General features: G+C 35.4%; 5 protein-coding genes across 5 annotated transcripts; 3 read left to right on the top strand and 2 right to left on the bottom strand.

The window, feature by feature from the left end:
* Window positions 1-2072: 2072 nt before the first annotated feature.
* Window positions 2073-4559, bottom strand: LOC147534491 (protein NRT1/ PTR FAMILY 5.10-like). Its single transcript, XM_086647200.1, has 3 exons — window positions 4047-4559; window positions 3139-3680; window positions 2073-2913 (listed from the first exon to the last, which is right to left on the bottom strand). The coding sequence occupies exons 1-3, from the start codon at window positions 4431-4433 to the stop codon at window positions 2103-2105; spliced, it is 1740 nt and encodes a 579-aa protein (XP_086503326.1). The 5' UTR covers window positions 4434-4559; the 3' UTR covers window positions 2073-2102.
* Window positions 4560-5451: 892 nt separating this feature from the next.
* LOC147534490 (protein NRT1/ PTR FAMILY 5.10-like) lies at window positions 5452-8613 on the top strand. The gene is made up of 3 exons (XM_086647199.1): window positions 5452-6107; window positions 6686-7251; window positions 7785-8613. The coding sequence occupies exons 1-3, from the start codon at window positions 5706-5708 to the stop codon at window positions 8584-8586; spliced, it is 1770 nt and encodes a 589-aa protein (XP_086503325.1). The 5' UTR covers window positions 5452-5705; the 3' UTR covers window positions 8587-8613.
* Window positions 8614-8616: 3 nt separating this feature from the next.
* On the bottom strand, window positions 8617-11522 carry LOC147534489 (protein NRT1/ PTR FAMILY 5.10-like). Its single transcript, XM_086647201.1, has 4 exons — window positions 11116-11522; window positions 10736-10979; window positions 9846-10396; window positions 8617-9699 (listed from the first exon to the last, which is right to left on the bottom strand). The coding sequence occupies exons 2-4, from the start codon at window positions 10820-10822 to the stop codon at window positions 8886-8888; spliced, it is 1452 nt and encodes a 483-aa protein (XP_086503327.1). The 5' UTR covers window positions 10823-10979; window positions 11116-11522; the 3' UTR covers window positions 8617-8885.
* A 2494-nt stretch (window positions 11523-14016) lies between these two features.
* Window positions 14017-16481, top strand: LOC147534488 (protein NRT1/ PTR FAMILY 5.10-like). Its single transcript, XM_086648310.1, has 3 exons — window positions 14017-14540; window positions 14762-15309; window positions 15421-16481. The coding sequence occupies exons 1-3, from the start codon at window positions 14142-14144 to the stop codon at window positions 16247-16249; spliced, it is 1776 nt and encodes a 591-aa protein (XP_086504436.1). The 5' UTR covers window positions 14017-14141; the 3' UTR covers window positions 16250-16481.
* A 901-nt stretch (window positions 16482-17382) lies between these two features.
* On the top strand, window positions 17383-24195 carry LOC147534487 (uncharacterized). The gene is made up of 5 exons (XM_086649165.1): window positions 17383-17691; window positions 20489-20688; window positions 21090-21191; window positions 23817-23868; window positions 23987-24195. The coding sequence occupies exons 1-5, from the start codon at window positions 17601-17603 to the stop codon at window positions 24097-24099; spliced, it is 558 nt and encodes a 185-aa protein (XP_086505291.1). The 5' UTR covers window positions 17383-17600; the 3' UTR covers window positions 24100-24195.
* Window positions 24196-24225: the final 30 nt, after the last annotated feature.

Here is a 24225-nt window from a genome sequence, read left to right as displayed (position 1 = left end):
AGTTTTCAGCTTATTCAGACATGAGCTTAATTCAGCTTACATTTCAGATTTTCTCAAATAAAAAAACAAACATCTGAAATCTGAAATGGAGTTCAATTCAGATTTCAGATCTGAAATTTAAAAAAAAACAAACAACACCTAAGTTGAATAGACTCCGTAAAATGGAAGAATGCCTCATAGTTTGCTCAGATTTTTCCTAGCCGAAAAAAATATTGACAAATTCTTAAGTAAGACCAACCCAAATTTTGTCTCTGGCATAATTCTATGTTGGAAACCAGGATTTCTGTTTTGCTAAAACTCTGTTCTTAAAAAGAATTGGATGCCAATGGGCAAGCCCAGAGAGGTTTGAGACAGAGTGAGACTAACCAGGAGGTAAAGTAGGCAAGAGATGGAGATAGCTCGATATCGACCAAGATAAGAATCAGCAACGAAAGCTCCAAGCAAATGAAGCATGGAAGCAACACCATGCCAGACATTTATGTTCTCGACGGCAGAAGTAGTAGATTGTCCTAAATTGTCAGTGAGATAAGTTATAAGGTTTGTTTGAAGTGGTAAGAGTTATAGTCTACCATCCTAGAGGTCAGGGGTTCGAGACACGCTGACCAATTAAAAAAAAAGTTATAAGGTTTGAAGATATCCCAACAAAAGCAAAAGACTCAGATAATTTGAAGTCCAAAAAGATAACCAACAGATTTCCATCCACCAAACTTATATCTATTAGTCACTTTCCTTTTTTTGTAATCAACTACTCCTTCTAGTTCAACAAAAAAAAAAAAAAAACAACTTCTACTATACTCCTATCATTCTCCCCCCAACAACAAAACTTCACCGCCACCACCATTAACATCTTCGCCGAAGTTCGTCATCCTGCCACCGCTCTTTCGCTCAACTCTGTCAATGGTGTCGGATCAAAATATTGTGTTTGTCAAGACACTAATTAAAATGTAGGATTTTGTTAATTTCTCTCAGCCAAATCTTTATGGTTTTCTTCATGGAAATGAATTAAATTGAAACACTTAATGATCATAGAAATCTAACAATATTATCTAGGAAACTCAAAATGGATATATTACTACTATAAATAAATCTGATATAATACTGTATCAAATATATTTCTATTAAAAGACAAACTCAAATGAAGTAAAAGCGACATTACACTCTTAGGGTATCACAAAGAATTTGTCTTGTTTAGGTTGGGAGTTTTTCAGGAGATATTTCATGAATATGTGATAATTAGGATTAAGTAATTTTAATAGTTTAATATTTTAAGTTAATAGAAAAATATCATACTTTACTAGTTTTATGTTTTTAGGGAACTATCTAGGTTTTGGATTCAATTTTTATAGTATTAGTTTAGAATGTGATCTAGGAAATGTTTAGAGTTGGGAAACCTAATTCTTATACAAAGAGATTTCTCTACAAGTTTTAAACAGTCAATCAATCAAGCCAGTTTATTCGATAGAGTTTTTTGTTTTGTTTTTTTCATCCGAAGTGAGAGATTTTATCAATCTCAAAGCTTTAGTCGACGTTCTAAGCTTTGTATCATATTTCCTGTTGCGTCAAAAGATCTAGTAGAATAAGTGATGTGACAGTGTCCATATTATGTTCTATTTCTTAAATTATTGGTCATCCAACTCAAAACTAATTGGCAATGATTGGAGAGGACCTAGACATTATATTCTTGGTTGCTAGTTACCCTTCTCACACTATTTACTCCACTTACTTAATAGTCTGGAAATGTAATCATTTCCTTCGTATGACTGTATCATCGGAGAGGAAGCATTAGTTGGTGAAACATGATCTAGGAGATTTGAAATTTTACATGGTGGTTCTGGCAGTAGTTTTTAAATCGTTTAGGTTTTGTTGTGCTTAGTAGCACACAATGACAAGTTTGACAATAGTTACAACCATTTTGATTGATTTAACGAGGAGACTATGTTGGACTTTAGTCACACTTGTGAATCACATGAACACATACTACCTGTGAATCGGGGTACGCTTAACTCTGCCTAGTCACTCAAAATTTAAAATCAAAACTCCACACATTGATTTATATTATTATTGTTCAAAACTTTTGTTTAGCAATAAAAACAATTCTTAATTCATTCCAAGTATTTTCTGTTATACACATACAATCTCGAGAAGTACAAATATGCAACGAACTCTGCTATGGTAAGTCCGGCAAGAAACCAATAAAAGAAATCAAGATGTGCTCGATTGAGATTGTTCGAAAACCAACTATACTGACAAGTTGTGCTTGTTACCTTATCAAGAATAGATACAAGAACTCCACTGAGTAAGCTGCCTACACCGAGGATACTCAAGTATAGAGCAAGCCCTATACTTCTCAACCCATCCGGCACTTGATCATAAAAGAATTCTTGCATACCAACCATAAAAAAGACATCAGTAAGTCCACATAAGACATATTGAGGAACCAACCACCAAATGCTCATTGGTATTGTCGCGTTTGGCATGTCAACTAACCCTAATTCAAGAGCAATTTGAAGTCTTCTTTTTTCAACTATAGCTGCTATTAAAATGGTAATCTCGGACAGAACTATTCCACAACCAATTCTTTGAAGTGTTGTTAAGCCAGAAGGTTCGCCAGTGAAAATTCTTGCTATTGGAACCAAAACTCGATCGTAAATGAGAACAGAGAAAAGAAGAGATATGCCAATAAAGGACTGAAGTGATGCAGATGGTATCTTGAAAGTTGGTGTTATTGATCTGTCCATGGTGTCGCCTTGCTTAACGAAGAATGTTGACGGTTGTGCAGCCAGAATTCCATATATTAAACAACAAGACCATATAGGAACCAATCTTAACACTGTCTTTGCTTCTTCCACCTGACTCAAGCTTATGGTTTGACTAGTTTGTGAACCATTTGGAATTAAGGCCTTGTTGAGAAACCTATATCATCAATATAAATCAACATTAGAGGTTCACGATACCTTAGCAATGGTACAAAGACAAGAGTTAGCCGCTCTGAAAGTAAACATACGTTCAAGTTTATTACGATGATTAACGAAAAGTAGTAGTTCAGAGATTGCAAAGTAAGAAGTCTAGTTACTACGATATTTTGGCACCTATATATCGGAGGTAGTACCTAGGCAATTTAGGGAATTTTTAACTTACTTGAGATGCTCATCCCCTTCTCCGTCTTCCTCGACATCCTCAAGAATGCATGGAGTTTCAATTCTCCAATTCTTTGCAGTTGCAACAAACACTTGACCAATTCTTAGAATTGGGTTTATCTTATCTTCTTCGAGACTATATCGATATGTCTTGGTTCCAAGCAAGAGACAAACTAATCCCACACCCATTGAAACAAATGAAGTAGCAAAACTAAGACCCCAACTAAGATTTTCTTCAATGTAGTTCATAATCAAGACTGAAGCCGTATCAGCCGAGCATAAAGCAAAGCAATACAAATTAAAAAATGAGCTCTTCGATTTGCGTTCTTCTTTATCTCGTTTATCAAATTGATCTGCTGCAAAAGCTTGAACACATGGTTTAAATCCACCCTGAGCAATTGCTACTATATAAAGAGATGAGAAGAATATGATTAATTGTAATGGAGATGAAGAAGGGGAAGGAGAAGTTATCTTTTCATTGTCATTCCAACTCTCTGGCCCTTTAGAAGGTAGAATAGCTGATAGACTTAATAGACTAAGCCCCTACATTTCCATGCAGAAAAGTTTTAGTGAGTTTTTTCAGAAATAAACCAAACTTGCTTAGACATATATAAGAAAGTAGTGGTGTAAACCGGCCCGGCCTAGATCCAGGTTTCAGCTTCCCAAACGGCGAGCCCATCCCTAGTCCACTGGCCTGTTCACCTAGCCGGGCCCTATTCACAACCTTAATTAAAGAGAAGGAGAAAAAGTAAAAAAGCACATCAACGATGCTACTTGGCCCGATAAAAAGTGGTCTGACAAAGCAAATTTTGCACATGACATGTCAGAATGACATCAACAATTTGCCTTGGTTGGGGTCGCTTTTTGTTAGGCCAAATAACATTTTCCGAAGAACATAATGAAACTAACCAGGAGATAGAGAAGACAAGAGATAAGGATGGTTCGATATCGACCAAGATAAGAATCAGCAACAAAAGCTCCAACAAGAGGAAGCATGGAAGCAACCCCAGACCAGACATTAACAATCTCAACAGCAGAAGTAGTAGATTTTCCAAGAGAAACAGTGAGATAAGTTATGAGGTTTGAAGATATCCCACAAAAAGCAAAACCCTCAGCAATTTGAACTCCAATAAGTAAACCAGCCGATCTCCATCTACCAAACTTGTTTCTATTAATCACTCTCCTTTTCTTGTAATCAACTACTCCTTCCACCATACTACTACTACTACTATTCTTCCCCAACAATAGAGATTCAGAACTTCCACCACCACCACCATCTCTGGCAGAGTCAAACATCCCACCACCCCTCTTCTGCTCAGCTCTCTTTGCTTGTTCTTGTTTAGAAGTGCTGGATTTACAAACCTGGCAACTTATGTGTCAAAAAGACATCTTTTGGTTTCATAGTTTTGAAATTGGCACAACAAAATATTAAGGGTTAAGGTTATCCAATAAATCCTGGTAGGGCTGCCAACAAAGTGTCACATAGCCCATATAAATATAATATAGACATAAGCCAAGGAAATCTCATACACATTTAAGAGGAATCCCAAATCCATAGCTGAGATTGATTTGTTAACTTCCTCTTAGGGAAATCCCAACCATAGATTTGGAATTCCCCCTCAAATATGCCTAGGATTTTCTTGTCTCTACAAATAATGATGGGAGAGATCTTAGTCATAATGTTTTATATTTTTAGTGACTAAAAAGAGCCAATACCTATTTCAATATTAGGACAAAAATACATGGGAATGAAGCTTCTTTTTTTTTTTTTTTTTTTTTTTTTTTTTTTTGTTGAAAGGGGAATGAAGCTTCTTGGATACTGTGAAATAATATTGTAGGATTTTGTTTGTTTTTTCAGCCAAATCTATATTATTTCTTCCTAAATATGAGTTAGTACAAAGAAGCTCCCACAATATGATCTAGGAAACTAACTCTATTTCATTAATTTTCAAAAGGAACCTCAATCTAATGAGATCGAAATCAACAAACATTAATGAGAAAAGTACATAATATCAGACAAACTGATAATAGGAGAGATCCAACAACCAAGAAGAGTATAAAATATTTGAAGATCCAAAAGATATAATTTCATATATTTAGGAAATCTCTTATAATTATCTACTACTATTACACTAGATAGTGATCTAATATCATCCTCAAAGTCATATTTTGAGTAAATGGTAAATGCCCTCGTTATATCATATTACACTTTTTGATATGAAACTTTTGATATCGTGTCCAAAAAACTAGGCCGAATATCAAGTTGAAATCTGAGGTGGATAGACTTATTTCGCCCGTATATCTTAGAGAGACAGATCATATGCTAAATCGGCCGTCCAGTTTGGTTTTTCTTATGATTCTGATCCACTTTTTCGGGCAAAAACTCAAATATTTGTCGAATTGGTTGGACCCACCACTCATTAATTGATTTATAACGTTCTTCACCTAGTGTGGACACATAAAATGAAACTAAGAACACATCTGGAAGAGACACTTTTATTTCAATATAAGTAGAGAAACGGAGAGAAGGTTTCCTCCGGTAGAGCCTGAGCCAGGAGCAGCGGTGAGATGACTATGGAGTACTCTGACACAAATGGTGGTGCTGGTGGAAGTGATGAAGTTTTGTTGTTGTTGGGGGAGAATAATAGTAATAATAACAATAAAGTGATAGTAGGAGTGGTTGATTATAAGGGAAGGAAAGTGATAGATAGATATAAATATGGGAGATGGAAATCAGCTGGTTTTGTTATTGGATGTCAGATTACTGAGAGTTTTGCTATTTGTGGGATATCTTCAAACCTCATGAATTATCTTACTGGCCCTCTTGGCCAGTCTACTACTTCTGCTGCTGAGAATATTAATGTATGGGCTGGTGTTGCTTCCTTGCTTCCCTTGCTTGGTGCTTTTGTTGCTGATTCTTATCTTGGACGATTTCGTACCATCTTCATCTCTTCTATCTTTTACCTTCTGGTCGGTCATCTCTCCCTCTCACTACTTTCCCTCTCTCTCTCTCTCTCTCTCTCTCTGTGCCGGCTCTGGTGCAAAGTGAGCAGGACCCGCCTAGGCTGCTTTTGGCCCAGGCGGAAGAGGCCCCAAATTAATTATCCGATGATTTAAATACGCGAGATATTCCTATGTAATGGGGATGTTAATAATTTTTAACAATAGTGATAAGGACATGACCAGAGATTTTGGCCTGAAATACTTGGGTCCGTCCTGAAAGCCATGCATGCCTCAGCTTGAAACCACAAAGGGACTTCGAGGCCATATATCATATATAGTTGGTTTTAAGCTTAAAATTTCTAACAAAAAAAAATCTCAAAGCAATTCTGGTTAATCAAATAATACAAATTCCAGAATCCCTAAATAACTACATGGGTTGTTTAGCATTTTGTTAGTATATCTTTTGCTTAACGCATAACTCGAGACCAGACACCAAGTGATTGTGTTATAGGGTTACATATGGAACAGGGGAGGCTATAGAAATTCCCTTTCTCTTTTTTTTTTCATAAAAATGTTAACTTATAAGTACTTGGGTGTAATGGCAGGGGATTGGGTTATTGGCTCTATCAGCTGTTCTACCATCTAGCAACCAAGCATACTGCAGTAGCACTGAGAATACCTCTTCTTGCCCTAATTCAACTCCATTAAAGTTAATCATATTTTACTCATCTCTATATATCATTGCCATTGCTCAAGGTGGATATAAGCCATGTTTACAAACTTTTGCAGCAGATCAATTTGATGGGAGAGACATAGAAGAATCAAAGTATAGGAGCTCATTCTTTAACTGGTGGTTCTTTGCATTGTGCTTAGGCAATACAACTTCAATCTTAATCTTGAATTATTTTCAAGATAGCCAAAGATGGGGTCTTAGTTTTGGCATTTCATGTATTTCAATTGCTTGTGGACTTGTTATTTTCTTGGTTGGATCTAAGAGTTATAGATATAGTAATACTCTCAAAGATGATGAGACAAATCATTTTTTTAGGGTTTGCCAAGTTTTTATTGTAGCTGCAAAGAATTGGAAGATTGATGCATCATGTGGGTTTGATGATGTTGAAGAAGAAAACACAAAGTCTTCATTCCTTATTGGTGCTCACCACCAATTCAAGTAAGTTCAATTCGAAGAACTTTCATTTCTTAGAGTTTTAATAAGAGTCTAACTTAGCATTGATGTCACGAAAAGTCTTAACAGTTATAAATATTGTCTTGCTTAAACTCCCAAGTCCAAGCCCAACAGGTACAGGGTTTGTGCAGTGCAGAAGGATTCACCACCCCACAAAAGGCCTCAAAATCTACTAAGCTTGTGCTTGCACCTATAGCACAAGCTACATCATAGATGAGTTGTATTCACCTGCAACGACTCAAGCCTTAGCAGTAATTGATATTATCTTACTTTAGACACCCAAACCCAAGCCCTACAGGATTTTGTTCCTAGCAAAAGATCCACTAACCCATGAAAAAGACCTTGAAACTTACTAAACCACATATTTTCGTGATCAATTATATTTTCAAAAGCTTAGATTGTGTCAGTAGTCATTCGGTTCAGACTCAGAGTAAATTTCTAATTAAGGAGTCTATCACTTCCAATTTATATGGTATGCTAAATAACCTGATACGAGAGTCAATGTGTTATTGATATAGGTTTCTCGACAAAGCCTTAATTCCAAATGGTTCAAAAAATGGTCCAACCATAAGTTTGAGTCAGGTGGAAGAAGCGAAGGCAATCCTAAGGTTGGTTCCAATATGGGCTTGTTGTTTAATATATGGAGTTGTGTTTGGCCAAGCATCAACATTCTTCACCAAGCAAGGCAATGGCATGGACAGATCAATAACACAAGGGTTCAAGATACCAGCTGCATCACTTCAGTCATTTATTGGTATATCTATTGTTCTCTTTCTTCCCATTTACGACAGAATTTTTGTTCCGATTGCAAGAATTTGCACTGGCAAAACTTCGGGTATAACAATGCTTCAAAGGATTGGTTGTGGAATGGTTTTGTCAGTGATCTCCATGGTTGTAGCAGCTATAGTTGAAAAGAAAAGACTTCAAACTGCTCTAAAATTCGGTGTAGTTGACATGGCGAGTGCAACCGTACCAATGAGCATTTGGTGGTTGATTCCTCAATATGTCTTGTTTGGATTTGCTGATGTCTTTGCCTTGGTTGGTTTACAAGAATTCTTCTATGATCAAGTGCCAGATCAATTAAGAAGTGTGGGTGTTTCTTTTTACTTGAGTATCCTCGGTATAGGAAGCTTACTTAGTGGCGCTATCGTATCTATCATCGAAAATGTAACAAGCATGGGCAGTAGGTGTAGTTGGTTTTCGGACAATCTCGATGGAGCTCATCTTGATTTCTATTATTGGCTTCTTGCTGGACTAAGTATAATAGAGTTCGCTGCTTATTTGTACTTTTCACAATCTTATGTGTATAAAAGAAAATAAAGAATCAGACTACTTTAAGTTTTAACACAATTAAGCAAATCAACCGAATAATCAAAATCTTAAGAGTATATAAGTCTGTGGGTTTAGAAGTACATGATCAATGAATTCTCTATTTCATAGAAATCATCTATCTCTCGAAACAAACGGACCGGAATGGTCAATACATTGATTGATTGATAACCATCCTTATATGACTAAAGTAACAAAACATAAATGGGCAGGGCCAAAGAATCAAACATCTATAATCAAAACAATTTTCAACTATATACTTTCAAACCCATAAGATTGAAACTAATCCCTCACAATGAGTCTTTTTTCTTATACTTATAAGATTTTGAAAAGTACAAGTAGGCAACCAACTCAATCACGCTAAGTCCGGCAAGAAGCCAATAAAACAAATTAAGATGTGCTCGATTGAGATTGTTTTGAAACCAACTATATTGAGTTCCTTCCTTGCTTGTTATGCTTTCGATGATCGATACCATAAGTCCACTAAATAGGCTTCCTAAGCCAAGGATACTCAAGTAGAGAGAAACACCAACGCTTCTCAACTCATCTGGAACTTGGTCATAGAAGAATTCTTGTAAACCAACCAAGGCAAAGACATCAGCAAGTCCAAACAATACATATTGAGGAACCAACCACCAAATGCTCATCGGAACTGTTGCTTTCGGCACATCAACTAACCCGAAGTCTAAAGCAGTTTGAAGTCTTTTCTTTTCAACTATAGCTGCTACAACCATGGAGATCACTGACAAAACCATTCCACAACCGACCCTTTGAAGCATTGTTATACCCGAATTGTCACCTGTAAACTTTCTTGCTATCGGAACAAAAATTCGGTCATAAATAGGAAGAAAGACAACTATCGATATGCCGATAAATGATTGGAGTGCCGAAGCTGGTATTTTGAAATTTTGTGTTATTGATCTCTCCATGGTATTGCCTTGTTTGGTGAAGAATGTTGATGCTTGGGCAAACACAACTCCATATAGTAAACAACTAGCCCATATGGGAACCAACCTTAACACTGCCTTTGCTTCTTCTACTTGACTCAAAGTTATGGTTGGACCATTTCTTGAACCATTTGCTATCAAGGCTTTGTCAAGAAACCTATATCAATATAAAAAAAGGATACAATGATATCACATATGAGGCACTTTTTAGATTTATGAGATGCCCATATCGAATCGATATGTCTCAATGGTTAATTTCCACGTCATTTTTGCTTAAACAAATTTTCTTTGAATATTACTTACTTGAATTGCTGAGAACTACTGTCATTAATGGCAGAAGGCCTTCTATTTCCCGATTCTTCAACATCGTCACTAACATGTGAAATATCAGTTTTCCGATTCTTTGACGCTGCAACAAATACTTGACAAATCCTTAAAAATGGATTGGTACCATCTTTTTTTATACTATATCGATAAGTCTTGGTTCCAAGCAAGAAAATAATAAACCCCAAAGTCATGCAAATACATGAAATACCAAAACTAAGACCCCAACTCAAATTATCTTGAATATAGTTCAAGATCAAGATTGAAACTGTATTACAAGCACATGATCCAAAGAACCACCAATTGAAAAATGTGCTCTTGTACTTGGATTCTTCTGGGTCTAATCCATCAAACTGATCTGCTGCAAAAGTTAGGGAACACGGTTGGTATCCACCTTGAGCAATTACTATTATATATAGAGATATGAAGAATATGACTGATTGTAATCGATTTGAGGAAGAGGTGGTCTTTTCATGGTTTGAGCCTCCATGAGATAGAAGTATTGGTTGTGCTGTTAATATCCCAAGTCCCTACAATTGCATACAAATAATTTTAAATAACATTTCGAATGATGTGAAAATAGCCAAAACTCTCTAGATCAACTCTTTTTTTGTCAAAAAGGATCGATCCCTCAATTTTTTTAAAGCTTTAGCTCGATCCCTATATAAGGTTTTGTACGGACGGATCTGCGTAAAGTAAGATTTGTACAAGTATGTACTGTTTAAGGTCGGTACGTAGTTTTTATGATTTTGCGCGGTTTTGCACAGTTTGCATAGGAAATTCAAACCTAAAGAGATATTAACATGTCTTTTTAACCAAAATCAACATGAAATTCGATGATCGGCCAAGAGACAGAGAGAGAGACTGACCAGGATGAAGAGAAGAGAAGAAATGAAGATAGTACGAAATCGGCCAATATAAGAATCAGCAACAAATGCACCAAGTAGGGGTAGCATAGAAGCAACACCATATAAAGCATTAACATTCTTAGCAGCAGAAGTAGTGGACTGGCCAAGAGGACCAGTGAGATAAGTTATAAGGTTACTACCAATGCCAAAGATAGCCAAACTCTCAGCAATCTGAATTCCATAAATAAAACCAGCAGATCTCCATCTACCAAATTTATATCTGTTTGTAACTTTCCTTCCCTTATAATCAACCACTCCTTCCACTACATACTCATCATTAATATTCTCGCCCACTACACCACCACCACCACTAGAACCACCATCACCACTAGAACCACCACCTCCGACGGAGTTCACCATTCCACCACCCTTTTTTTTCTTTAAAGACTAACCCATTTTCTTTGAACTTATGAATTTAAAAACTTCATTTGGAGCAATTAGTGGAATCCTTTTTGGGCTAAACAGAATTAAATCATTCATCAAATTAAGTAATGAAGTCATCACTTTCTAAGTAAAAACTTCTAGAAATGGATATCAACTTGCCATAATCCCTTTTGTTTCTAAACACTGTCTTAGGAATGTCTCTTGTGTAAGCCAGAGACATGAAGAATCTCACTTCTTCTGACAACCCACACAACTACCCTTATAGGTGAAGAGTTATCCTATTGACAAACACAAATTTCATTTATGTGATATTCTGGTTGCTAACACTATATTTTGAAGTTATGATACTACTATAAACTTTCTCACAAAAAAAAGATACTATTATAAACTTGGGTTTCGTAATATGCTTTTTTTAAGCACATAAGACACTAAAATTGTTACAATCACTAAGAGAGTTGAATACTTATTATTGGCTTTTGGTATAGGAAGAGCAATTTTTAGCAAAGGTAGTGCATTTGATTTGTCAAATACTGCTTTCGGCACATCAGCAAGTCCAAACAACACATATTGAGAAACCCAAGTTTATAGTAGTATCAATATAGTTTTAGTTTCAAACTTGGAGAAGAAGGATGTTGAGTAGAATCGGCCATGAGAGAAAAGAAAAGAAGAAAACCCAAGGAATGATGACACTTAAAACAATAAGAATATTGAGTAACCCTAGGCTAGGCGGCTCTTTTTTTTTTTGATGAAGGGTGCTAGGCGGCTCTTGATACCATGTAAATGTAATGGTCAAGCTGCCCTAAAGAGGAGCAACAAATTCTAATACAGAAAAGATTTACAATGTGAATAAAATACAACTGTAGTATATACACTTATAGGTTTACTAGGTTTCAATTACAACTTTGTGTGACTTTTAAATAATGCTTTCTTTTAGGGTGGGTTCTATTGTGAAAATACTTAGACGTGAAAACCAAATTTTTTTTTTCGTGGGATGGATTTTTTCTTATCAGTAATTCAAGTTCTAGTGTTGGGTAAAGCCGTGGAAAATTTTGACTATCATCTTTTTTTTTTCATTTCAAATAACTAAATTTAGCGTATCAGACATATGAGATATGCAGATGATAGTCATAGACGTTTAGTCATGGTAGTCAATTTCCTTCTTCATCTCTCCTTTTAATTCCAATTTGGTCTCAATTTCCTTGTCTTCCTTACATCAACTGTCAAAATTCAACATTTGTCCCCCAAAATTCATTTTGAAATTTGCCTCGAATTCATGCAAGTTACCTCCTTTTAGATTCAAGTAGAGGTAGAACTCTTGCTGTAATTGAATGGAAGTGAATTAACAGTAGGGTGAACTTCATTTATGTCGCCCTAGCTTCTCCATTCATATTGGGAACATATTGTGATTTTCTTGTTACCATTAGAGTTTGCACGTTAGCTCTTCTATCTTATTAAGATCATTTAAAAGGTGGTGATAGTGGTGGGAGGAAAAAGAAGAAGATTTTTTTTTAAAATCCTTGAAGAAAGTTGTTGGTCGACGACCTTCTGCCGACGACTTTAGTGATAGAGAAGAGATGAGGTAGGGAGGAAAGATGAAGTAGAAGAGTGAGAAAGTGAAGTGTAAGAGAGAGATAGAAAGATGATTTCAAAACTTTTAACCTTTGGGACCAAAACAAACCTTAACAGATATGGGGCAAGACAGCTAGTTAGTTGCAATTTAGGGGGCAAACTGAAAAAAATACACTAACCTTTTGTTTTTGTTAAGCAACTCACGGACTTTGTTGTGTAAGACATAGGAAGTAGCACTGATTTTGACATCACACAATTCAAGGCATTTAAGTTTGGAATTGTCATGAAAATATACCTAAACTTGTTAAATAGCTAACCTATTACTAATGTCAGAGTCAAATATCACTTTTCTCTTTGTAGGATAAAAATCCCCTCTTTTGCACGGCAACATTTTATTTGTCGGTCCCTGTTTTAATATGGAAATGAAATCTATGAACCAATTGCAACTTTATTAAAAATTTGTGGAACGATATGGTTAGAATAATGTTTGATAGATATAACAAGAAATGTTTGTATTGTAAAATTCTCTATTTTTAGTTTGAATATTAAGAAATGTAGTATTTCTCATGTATTAGATGTTAAGATACGCGATAAGAAATAAATTTTACCAAATTTTAACTAAGAACACATTGTTTTCATCAAAAAAAAAAAAAAAAAACTAAGAACACATTGTATGATCAGTTATAGTTGAACGAAATTGAATATTCATTTATTAAAAAAAGTTATGATTTAACATTTGTTTGTACTCTTTATCTTTCGCCAGGAGGAAGATCCTTCACGAAGGATTCTACCGCTTTTCCTCTTTATCCTTGTTCTAAAATCTCATTTCCTTTTATCTCTATGTTTTTCAAGGAAGCGTAAGATCTCCTTCATGGTGAAGGGTTTTCTTTTCCCAGGAAGGCGATCTTTCTGAGGGAAGGAATCCTAAACTCTTCGTTGCTGAAATCACATAGATCAATGTGGATACTAAAAATAACTGTATTAAAAACACAAAGAGAAAAATGAGGAGAAAATAGTCAGAAATTGAAAAATACATGAACCTCCACTAACAAATATCCAGGAGATGGAGGTGGAGATGCAAGAGAAGAAACGAAGTTAAAAAACAAATTAATACGACGGCTGAACCGGAAATAAAAGAACCATTTAACAACGAAAGCTTAGGAAGTTAGAAAAGATGACCAAATTAGAGTATCCCGAAATGTAAGAGACCAAAAGAAAAATTGGTCATAAACTAGGGGTCTATTTGGGAATTTGCCTCTTATATAATAAAAAGGGAAGTGCTAGATTTTAGAGGTCCCCTAACTGGATCTTGATTGCCTTGAAGGTCCCAATTTTTGTGCTTTAGCTTTAGAGAGAGAGAGAGAGAGAGAGAGAGAGAGAGAGAGGAAGGACAAGAGTTAGAGAGAGAAAGAGAATGACCATGAATGCTAATGTTGTTGCCAATGAACTTATGGTTGATGAAAGTGGGTACATGAATGAACCTTTGTTGAAGAAGAGTAGTATTGAGTATATAGAAGGGGTGGTAGATTATAGAGGGGAGAAAGTGAATGATAGAACAAAGTTTGGTAGATGGAAATCAGCTTCACTAGTAGTTGCAGCTGAGTTTGGAGAAACTTTTGCTTTTCATGGAGTTTCTTCAAATCTCATAACATATTTGACTGGTCCTCTTCAACAATCAACTGTTGATGCTGTTGTCGGCATAAATGCTTGGACTGGTGTTTCATGGATGCTTCCTCTTTTTGGTGCATTTGTTGCTGATTCTTATCTCGGTCGATTTCATACCATCTTCTTCTCTTCTCTTATCTACGTTTTGGTTCGTTCGATTTTTACTCTCTACTTTTAGCTGTTTTCTTACTGCCAACAAGTTTACATCAATTTACGTATACTGAAAACTTATAGCATTAGACAGTTTTACTTTTCGTGACGAATTTGGCACTAGTGAATGGCTTTATTGGCTTCTTTAATTTTGGTATGGCTAGCTAGTGAAGTCTTTCTAACAAGTACATAAATTATGTTCTTTTGCGTTGTGTTTAGGGACTTGGATTGGTAACTATTTCAGCAGTTCTTCCATCTCATGAATGTACTAAAAATAATAGTCTCAAAGACACTTCTTGCAATTCTTTTCGAGTCGCCTTCTTCTTCTTTTCATTATATTTGGTAGCAATTGGTAAGGCTGGATTCAAGCCATGTGCACAAGCTTTCGGAGCAGATCAATTTGATGGACAAAATATCGTAGAATCCAAGTCGAAGAGTTCATTCTTCAATTGGTGGTACTTTACTATATGCATTAGTAGTTGCATTTCTCTCTTGCTTGTGATCTATATTCAAGATAATTTTAGTTGGGGCGTTGGATATGGTATTCCTTGCATTGCCATGGCAATAGCACTCATTATTTTGTTACTAGGAACGAAAACTTATCGATATAGTGTGAACGAAGAAAAGGAAAATCCGTTATTAGGAATAGCCCAAGTATTTGTTCTAGCAGCCAAGAATTGGAGAATGACATCAGCCGACTCGCCCATTGACCAAGATGAGGAAAGTGGAAAGTCGCACAGTATTCGAGTTGGTACTCATCAATTCAAGTAAGATAAGCAATTTTTCTGACTCGGAGTCTGTATTTATTGAAGTCCGATTCCAAAATGTTTGTTTTTGTTTGACTCATGATTTCTGACTCATCTCTTTGTCATTGATAGGTTCCTAGACAAAGCATTGATTGATGTACCAAATGAACTAGGTGATTCAAGAAAGCAAGGAAACAAATGTAAAATTAGCCAAGTGGAAGATGCAAAGACACTATTGCGTTTGACACCAATTTGGGCTACTTGTTTGATGTATGCAGTTGTGCTTGCTCAATCTTGGACTTTCTTCACCAAACAAGGTAGTACAATGGACAGATCAATAACACCAAATTTCCAAATACCACCTGCATCACTTCAAACCTTTATATACTTATCTCTTGTTCTATTTATTCCAATTTACGATCGAATCTTCGTTCCCTTCTCCCGAACTTTTACTAAAATACCGAACGGCATTTCAATTCTTCAAAGAATTGGTTGTGGCATGTTTGTCTCGATAATATCCATGGTTGTAGCAGCTTTAATAGAAAAGAGAAGACTAGAAATAGTTGGGAAGTTCGGGTTAATGGACTCACCCGAAAAAATTATTCCTATGAGTATATGGTGGTTGGTTCCACAATATGTTTTGCTTGGATTAACTCAAGTCTTTACCATGATTGGGATGCAAGAATTCTTCTATGACCAAGTACCTGATGGGTTAAGGAGTGTAGGTGTTTCCATATACTTGAGCATCCTTGGCATTGGGAGCTTCCTTAGTGGAATCCTCATATCTATCATTGAGAAGGTAACTAGTGGAAGTGGTCAAGATGGTTGGTTTTCGAACAATTTAAACCGAGGGCATCTTGATTATTTCTATTGGCTTCTTGCTGGACTGTGCGTAGTACAATTATCTGCTCACATATATTTTTCAAAAATATATTTGTATAAGAGATGTCTTTCAGATTAAGAGTGCGTTATATTGTAATACCAGTGATAATTCAATTATAGATACTACATGTTGAAGAATAAATGGCATGTGTTTAATGCTCACAGTGGTTTAAGCTGCATTGGACACCTCCTCTTAAGGGGGGAGGTCATAGATTTGGTTTGCACGAGATTGATATTTTATCGGGAAAAAAAGCCATGTAGTTATTAAGTTTTTTGTACAAATGATGAAATGAAGTAGGTAGTTTTAGGTCTTTTTAGCTTTTATTATGGTTTGCCTGGTTATATTAATGCTATAATTTCTTAGCTACCCAACTGTTCTTGTTGCTATTTGATGTTTATAAGCTTCATTAGACTGATATAACGTGTGACTTCAGTATAAATACTTCATAATGGAGACAGAAAGAGAGTATGAGATGGGAAAGAAAACTTAATAGAAGCAGAACGGAAGTTAGAAAGTAGATCTAACATTTCACTGATAGAAATGTTAAAAAGGGGGTCAACGATCTACTTATCACATGTGGTGGCCTAAGGATAATTTCGTATGGGGCAAAACTACGAAATAGTAAATTTGGAGAGTTATTCCGTAGTGTATATAGGGTAGGCTAGGGTGAATTGGGCGGCATATATAGGCATACAGAGGTAGTAATGTATCGGGTTCAGAAATAAAATCGGCGTAATATGATTTTGTAATTTGTAATGATAGTATTTATACTGAAGGCACACGCTATATCTAGTTACTAAGTACTTTGTTGTGTAGTTCTATCAAAGATAAAATCAGCAAAAAATGATTTTGTCTCGGTTAGGATTCTCCCCTCTCATTAGAAGTCTCACTTCTTTCTATGTCTGAACACTATTATGAAATTTAGTAGAAACAAACATTAATCTCTACCAAGCTTATTTCTAACCAAAACATTAAAGCAGATATTACATTATAGGATCACTATTCCTTTCCTTGTAATTGCATTCTTTTCTAGTATGACAGACATATTTTTTTTTTGTTGAGATTACAAACATAAGCTTATTAGTGTTGTTGGCAAAAGTAGTTGGTCCAAATTGGTAACCCCCATTACCAATTTTGAGGGGTAAACTCAATTAACAATTTTTTAGGGGGTAAACTCAAAAATCCCATTTATCAATGGAGTGTCTGAGTGAGAGTCCATGAGTATCACCTACCAGGTGCCTCAAATTGTCAGGTCTTTTCATTCAATCCAGAAACCGACTCTTTTGAATTTTTGCTAGGAAACTGAAAGACTGTCAGAATATGAGAGAGAGAGAAATAGATAGATAGATAGATAGATGGTAATTTGCATTTGAATCATCAAGAAAATCACAGGCGAGAAGAGAGAAGAAGAAGAAGATAGAGAGCAGAGATGGAAGGACCTCCTGAGAATGATATTTGTTCTGTTTGCCATGATAATTTCAACCTTCCTTGCCAAGCTAACTGCTCTCACTGGTTTTGCAGTAAGTTTTTACCCCTTTTCAAATCTCATTAAACCCTAGATGTTAACGTTTTATGGTGATCTTTTATTCTGCAACCTTCACTCTCCATTGTTCTAGTATGTTTAGAGCATCTCCAAAAGTGCTCTATTTCTTCATAAATAGAGATTTTGAAGCTCCAAAGGCTCCTCTACTTCTCTATAATATAGAGCTGATTTGACATAATAGATTTTTGGTCCTTGGTTGCCATAAAATTTATACTTGAGTCCTTAATATCTTTTATGAATTGACACTTGTGTCCTATTACTTTTGTATTCTAGTAAACTAATAATACTATTTAATTAATTATATAATTATAAATGGCCATAATTAAAATTTTATTAATAAACATAAAATACGTAACAAAATACAAAATTGGTAGATACGGAAGTGGTGGATACGGAGGTGGGTATGGAGGTGTAGACGAAGGTGGGTATGGAGGCGAATCTAGAAGTGGAGGCGAAGGTGGAGACTTACATGAGTACTAAATAATTTTACGAGAGTAGTTACGTAACAATATTAGTTTATATTTTTGTAATTTGTAGTAATGTACGCATTGTAATATCTCTAAGATTTGTAGTAACGTACGCATTGTAATATCTCTAATATTATATGTATTTTTTAATATAATGTTTTTATATGTAATCTATATTAATTATATTTAATTTATCAAATTTTAGAAGTTATAAGTAATAAAAATAATAAGTTATAAATTTAAAACTAATAAAATAACAAAGATGCCTATATAGAGACTTGAATAGTGTTTTGCGTTTGGAGTGAAACTCTATTTAAGGAGTGAAAATATAGAGATTATGCCAATATAGAGGTTGGACGTTTGGAGATGCCAATATAGAGATTATGCCAATATAGTGATTATGCCAATATAGAGATTATGCCAATATAGAGATTATGCCAATATAGAGGTTGGACGTTTGGAGTGAAACTCTATTTAAGGAGTGAAAATAATAAGTTATAAATTTAAAACTAATAAAATATAGAGATTATGCCAATATAGTGAAACTCTATTTATGTTCTTCTTTAACTAACAATTTTAGGGTTTCTTTTTGTACAATAATGACATTGTTCATGCTAATTAGGACAACCCCAATCCGGAGATAAACTTTAAGCCTTTGCATGGTATATAAGAATTTCTGCAAAATATTCAATTCCTGTTTGTGCAATTGAGAGTGTTATGGTATTGACCAATTCCTAGTTACCCATTTGAATTTGACAAAATTTGTTTGTTTTTGGGGAAATGGTAAGATTCGAACCTCGGGTTCTCCATTCGAGAGACATACATGTTATCACTCAACCAAAGCGAGATTCATGACAAAATTTGGTATTTAAAGTTGTTTTAAACTTAGTTACTAATGTCCACGTCTATTTTTTCAAGTGTGATGATCAGAAGTTGGTCCAACTTAAATAAACACCACTAAAGGCATAAATGGGATGCAAAGATTTGCAAAAGATCCCTAGATGGCAGAGCCAGAGATATAGATATATTGACTCCTATTTTGCCAAGTTCATGCGTGCTGATCAGTAAATGGCACATGGGTTCACACTTAAATAAATAACACTGCTCACTGACTGAGGATACACTTACTAGTAGAACTTATAAGATGGAATTGTGAAATATAGCTTGATCAACTAATCACATGACGCGATTCCTCTATTTCTTCGTTTTGAACGATTTTGATGGAGCATCTGATTGTATAAACAATTTTAGCGCAAATTGTTCGAGAAAACTAGTATCTTTGGTAACCGAGTTGTAGATATTTGAACATGCATAAGCCTCAAAAGGCTGACTACCTTATGTTACCACCAAACCTGTTACACATGTTTCTAAACTCGATGAGAGCTCTGTCGTGTTGGTACCCAAAGGGAACCTTGATAGTTTATACTATGATTTTGAAATTATCCATGAGTGTCCAATTGCGAGAATGAGATTTCAAGACGATATTGGTGGTTTATGAGTTGACAATATCCATTTTGTAGTTGGTGCTCTGGTATACCTTATCATGTTTATAAGTAGCAGCAATGACTGGAAGTTTCGAAATGTGCAGTGTGCACAAACCTTAGTAACTTCTGGGTCGTGTTCATGTCATGGTGACTTAGAGTAGATAGACAAGAGATATAGAATACAGACATGGCTAAAGTGGTTATATTATGTGTATATAGTATCATGGATCCAGACTTTTACAATGTTGCCCCGAGACGCTGAAATGACTCAGTAGTTGGTCAGGTACTTGTAAGCATCGAGGTATGAAAATGCACCTCTGTAATAGGCATACGTCTCTAGTTTTTCCTATCTCTATGTTGTATTATGTACATTTGTATAGGAAGTTTCTATCCTTCTAATAGTAGTAACTTATGAGCAGGATCGTGTAAGTTTAGCTAACTGTAGTGATAAAGAAAACTGATCAGGTTTCAGGAGCTATAGACTGTCTGTTCTTTTCACCTTTTCTTTCCAGTAAAAGTGAAGACCGAGATACTTATAGAGTCAGTTTTATAGTCATATCATCCAGACTGTGCCATTGTAAGGAACACACGTTGAAGTAACTTCCGAACTTGCTTCCGAAATGCAATTCTTGATCTACGTAAACCTAAATTGATATTTTTAAATCTACATTAAGCTGCCTCTAGGCACAAATTCATGTTCACTATATCTGTTAGTTTAAGCGTAGTTTTAATTAGAGGAGCATGTTTTCCCTCTAATATATAATTGTAAATTATTAGTTTTAACTCCTACTATTAGTATACATTATTAGTTATATCATTTCAGGTAGCTGTATACTTCGTGTTTGGCATTATGGGTCTGCAGTTCAACCATGCAAGTGCCCTATATGTCGTCGTTTGATAAATTTGCTGGTACCTTCCGAGGCATCTGCCGAAGATCAGGATGATACAGAGGCTAGCGAGGTTCGGGCAAATGTCGAAAGGTACAATCGCTTATTTGGTGGACGAACGCGTAATCTTAGTCAGGTAAGGCCTTATATATCCATGATACTTCCCAGCTTTCTTCAGATGACATATTTCATCATGTTTGTTGCATGCATTACCTTAAGTGTAGTCTAGAAGTGAAACAAGATTATCATATTTCTGTCTACTTGTACCCGCTGCTGTTCTGCAGTTTCAAAGTTAGCTTCTTGGAAGTTATTAAAGATCTATGTTGGTTCTTATTGTGTTGCTAAAGGCTGCTGTATGCGATTATTAGTTTCTCTTAACTGTAGTTCTAATTATTCATCCGATCCCTTATATTACCATGTCAGTTTCTGGTCCACAAGTCTCTGCTCATTTATCAATTACTTTTTGCCAGGAAGCTAATGGTAGATCCGGTGGATATTTTATGTACTACATTTGCTTCTGATACATGTTTTACACAGAGAGTGCGGGATTTACCGTTTTTCCTGCGACGGTTGTTCCGGGAACTGCTGGATCCTCAAAGATCTCTTCCTCTTGTTATCAGGGCTCGCGTGTTGTTTGCAGTTAAGTTCATGGAATAACTATATGATAAACTTCTGAATTTTGGTTATTTTGTTGCTGTGCGTAGTGATGTTGAAATCATACAATTTGCTTATTTTGTTGGTGTTCCTAGTGATGTTAAAATCTTACATTTTGTGATTTAAATCATGAGTCGAATCAGATCGCAACCAAATCGATTCAGATAACTTAGTTGATCCGTTCTCAACTGGATCTAACTACTTTCTTGCTGAATCGTTTACTAAATTGTAAAATCGTGAGTTGAATCATTAACCATGGGATTCAGTTACAATGTGAAACATCTATATTCAAGCTACCGTAATATGAGGGGCTTAGGGCTTCTTAGAGTCTCGACCAAAAAAGGAAAAATTAAGGGAAAGGGCGGAATTCACTAGAACACACGAGTTAACACCTTACAGAATAACCTAGTACGACGTACATGAAATTATCGTATTCTACGTATTATCTAGGCAAGTGTGACTAGAAAATCATCCGTGGAAAAGAGTCTTGGATTAACTTAGTACGAAATAGAAAATAACCTAGGATTTATGTGGATATATCCAAAAATATGAATTCCTGGTACGATTCTAGAATATAAACAGGTACACGATTTCATCATTCCGCAACATTAGTTGTGCCCATCTTGGTTTTTCATGAAACCCCTACAGATGGTAAGTGTTTACAAATATTGAAGTCTTCGATTGTGATCTTTCATGATCCTAGCATCTCTACGAGAGGAAATTTTTGTTATTTGTCAATGCCTCAATGTGAAGCTTGTCCAGGTTGAGGATAAGCACAATACAGGATAGTTGTTAAGTCCTTAGCACCACTTTAAGCATTCCTCTTAGAGTAATTGTTGATACGCCTAATATGAACTCTATTATAGCCATTTATGTACAATTGTACATTCAATGTACTATATAGAGATAGAAATGCACAGAATTGACACGGTAACGTTCCAATATTAGGTACGCGGATTGCTCCGTTACGTGGTATGGGTACTGATACGCGGTACACTACCATGGGAGTATCTGGTACACTAAGGGTATACCTCTTCGATACACTAATTTGTTGCAATGCATTTTAGATTATTTTTCAAACCCAAATATACTCTTCAGGATACATATATATTAGCTACATCAACTTTTAGACGTTTATCTCCATAAAATTTAAAATCTTAAGTTTTTTTTTGAATAATAATATCTTAAGTTCTTAACTAGCTGAAGAAGAAAATCTTATAGTTAACTACTCAACCTATCGAGCTTATAAATTCTTACAAAGAAATTGGTCTAATTAAGACAGAGAATTCCAGTGCACCAAATATGGAGTATTTGAACGTGAACCCACCCAAAAAGGGTACGAGGAATTTAGTACGCGGTACGGGGCGAGGGATACAATATTTCATAACATTAAGTAACCTAAGAAATTGAAAGATTTTGTTGAGAATCGTTTATTTTGAAATTACTTAAAAATCCAATCACAGGTTCTTGTATAGTTACATCTCCATTCTAGCAATGGAGCAGTAATTTGTGAAAGTAGTTATCCCATAGTTACATTAACTCTAGAATGACCGAGTTAAAATTTTGCACAAGATGATGCTTCTTCTTAATCTAAGTACTTGCACAAATAGTAGGGCATTAATACACGATATGCACAAGAGGATGTTTATTGTCAATCATACAGTACTTGCGCAAATAGCTAGTTCCTAGGACATTTGGAAGGTAAATCAAACTAGAATAACCGACTGTAATAACTGAAAAGTGAATAGATGTAAAACAAGTAGTTGAGGTCATTCAAGTTGCGTGAATTGCTCGCGTCCCTACGTCATAACTCATCTTCGGGTTGTTGATTTAGTATGATCCCTTTGCATATAATCGTAGTTATTGCTCGTTTGAATTGTTTCTCCTCCAATCCCCATCATGAATATATATAATTCGAGTCTTTTTACCTATCAGCATTTTACTTGTCTTCCTTTGCCATCAGAATGTCTTGTCAAATTAATCATTTGATCTTTCCTTTTACATTGTTAACTATTGAAAAGAACAACATAGAAAACAGTCTAATTATTCTTTTATGGTATTAATCTGCTAAAGTTATTTGACATATTGTATACTTGAACTTTTTACTTCATTCGTAGGTGCTAACTTGGCTAACCAGCTTCCTATTTATTGTGTTTGATACGGAAAGTAATATCCGGAAACGCAATATAAACGCTATGCGATATGCTTCAATGGTTTTGATTTCTTCTTGTTTTTACAAATCGTGGAACGGAAAAGGATACTGAACTTAGTTTTTGTACTGTATACGCATGTCATTGTTTTCCACCATAGAGATTATCCTCTTTAAAAACATATACCTCGGCCACTGTAGTTAATACTCTCTTAATCTAGGAATTAAGTTCTTGCTGAAGTCTTCTCCATGTGCATGCAGATCCGTTAAACCATTTTGAAGCTTTCCAAATATTTTGTAGTAAATTCAATTTCCTGTTTCCATATGAAAACTGAAAAGTAATTGCTTCTGTTGCTAAAACTGCATTAGAATTGTCTATATTGGCATTCGATTAAATTATCTGCACTTCTAGATTTTTTTTCCTGTGTCTCCAGCTATACCTGACTGACTAATATTTGCAGATGTTGTTGAGTGTCGTCTACGTAATCAGCCCAATCGACATAATTCCTGAAGGTATTTTACTCTATACCATATAGTCCCAACCCCTATTTATGCAAGTAACTATGTATTTGAACTTGTGGGATGTCTGTCTGCTACAAACTTACACCGAGGATTCTCTTATTTGCTACAGCAATCTTCGGAGTAATTGGACTTTTGGACGATATTATCATAGTCCTCATCTTTTGCCTTCATATTGCTGCAATTTATCGTTCGGCACTTGTTTCACGGTATGGAGGTAGGTAACACCCTTCTGAATATGGCCATGTTGTAAGTTGGAACTAGTGTCTGAAGAACACATACAGAATCAATATAGATTCTACTACTGGCATGATATCACTAGACGAGATGACACTGAAACAGAGTACTATG

The sequence above is a fragment of the Eschscholzia californica genome, unplaced genomic scaffold, assembly GCF_041429995.1.
Source record: "Eschscholzia californica isolate CP2 unplaced genomic scaffold, dmEscCali1.0.p SCAF_6, whole genome shotgun sequence".
NCBI lineage: Eukaryota > Viridiplantae > Streptophyta > Magnoliopsida > Ranunculales > Papaveraceae > Eschscholzia > Eschscholzia californica.
The sequence above is the reverse complement of the archived record's forward strand: the minus strand, read 5'-3'. Positions and strand labels throughout refer to the sequence as shown.

Bases quoted from the DNA above. Each gene is read 5' to 3' on its own strand.
- LOC147534489 (XM_086647201.1), bottom strand. From the start codon at position 10,822: ATGCTACCCCTACTTGGTGCATTTGTTGCTGATTCTTATATTGGCCGA. The intron at 10,397-10,735 runs GTCAGTCTCTCT...ATGCAATTGTAG, and splicing joins CTTCTCTTCTCTTCATCCTG to GGACTTGGGATATTAACAGC. The intron at 9,700-9,845 runs GTAAGTAATATT...ATATTGATATAG, and splicing joins AGTAGTTCTCAGCAATTCAA to GTTTCTTGACAAAGCCTTGA.
- LOC147534490 (XM_086647199.1), top strand. From the start codon at position 5,706: ATGACTATGGAGTACTCTGACACAAATGGTGGTGCTGGTGGAAGTGAT. The intron at 6,108-6,685 runs GTCGGTCATCTC...GTGTAATGGCAG, and splicing joins CTTCTATCTTTTACCTTCTG to GGGATTGGGTTATTGGCTCT. The intron at 7,252-7,784 runs GTAAGTTCAATT...TTATTGATATAG, and splicing joins GGTGCTCACCACCAATTCAA to GTTTCTCGACAAAGCCTTAA.
- LOC147534487 (XM_086649165.1), top strand. From the start codon at position 17,601: ATGGAAGGACCTCCTGAGAATGATATTTGTTCTGTTTGCCATGATAAT. The intron at 17,692-20,488 runs GTAAGTTTTTAC...ATATCATTTCAG, and splicing joins CTGCTCTCACTGGTTTTGCA to GTAGCTGTATACTTCGTGTT. The intron at 20,689-21,089 runs GTAAGGCCTTAT...TGTTTTACACAG, and splicing joins GAACGCGTAATCTTAGTCAG to AGAGTGCGGGATTTACCGTT.
- LOC147534488 (XM_086648310.1), top strand. From the start codon at position 14,142: ATGACCATGAATGCTAATGTTGTTGCCAATGAACTTATGGTTGATGAA. The intron at 14,541-14,761 runs GTTCGTTCGATT...CGTTGTGTTTAG, and splicing joins CTTCTCTTATCTACGTTTTG to GGACTTGGATTGGTAACTAT. The intron at 15,310-15,420 runs GTAAGATAAGCA...TGTCATTGATAG, and splicing joins GTTGGTACTCATCAATTCAA to GTTCCTAGACAAAGCATTGA.
- LOC147534491 (XM_086647200.1), bottom strand. From the start codon at position 4,433: ATGTTTGACTCTGCCAGAGATGGTGGTGGTGGTGGAAGTTCTGAATCT. The intron at 3,681-4,046 runs GTTAGTTTCATT...ATGGAAATGTAG, and splicing joins CTTGTCTTCTCTATCTCCTG to GGGCTTAGTCTATTAAGTCT. The intron at 2,914-3,138 runs GTAAGTTAAAAA...TTGATGATATAG, and splicing joins GAAGGGGATGAGCATCTCAA to GTTTCTCAACAAGGCCTTAA.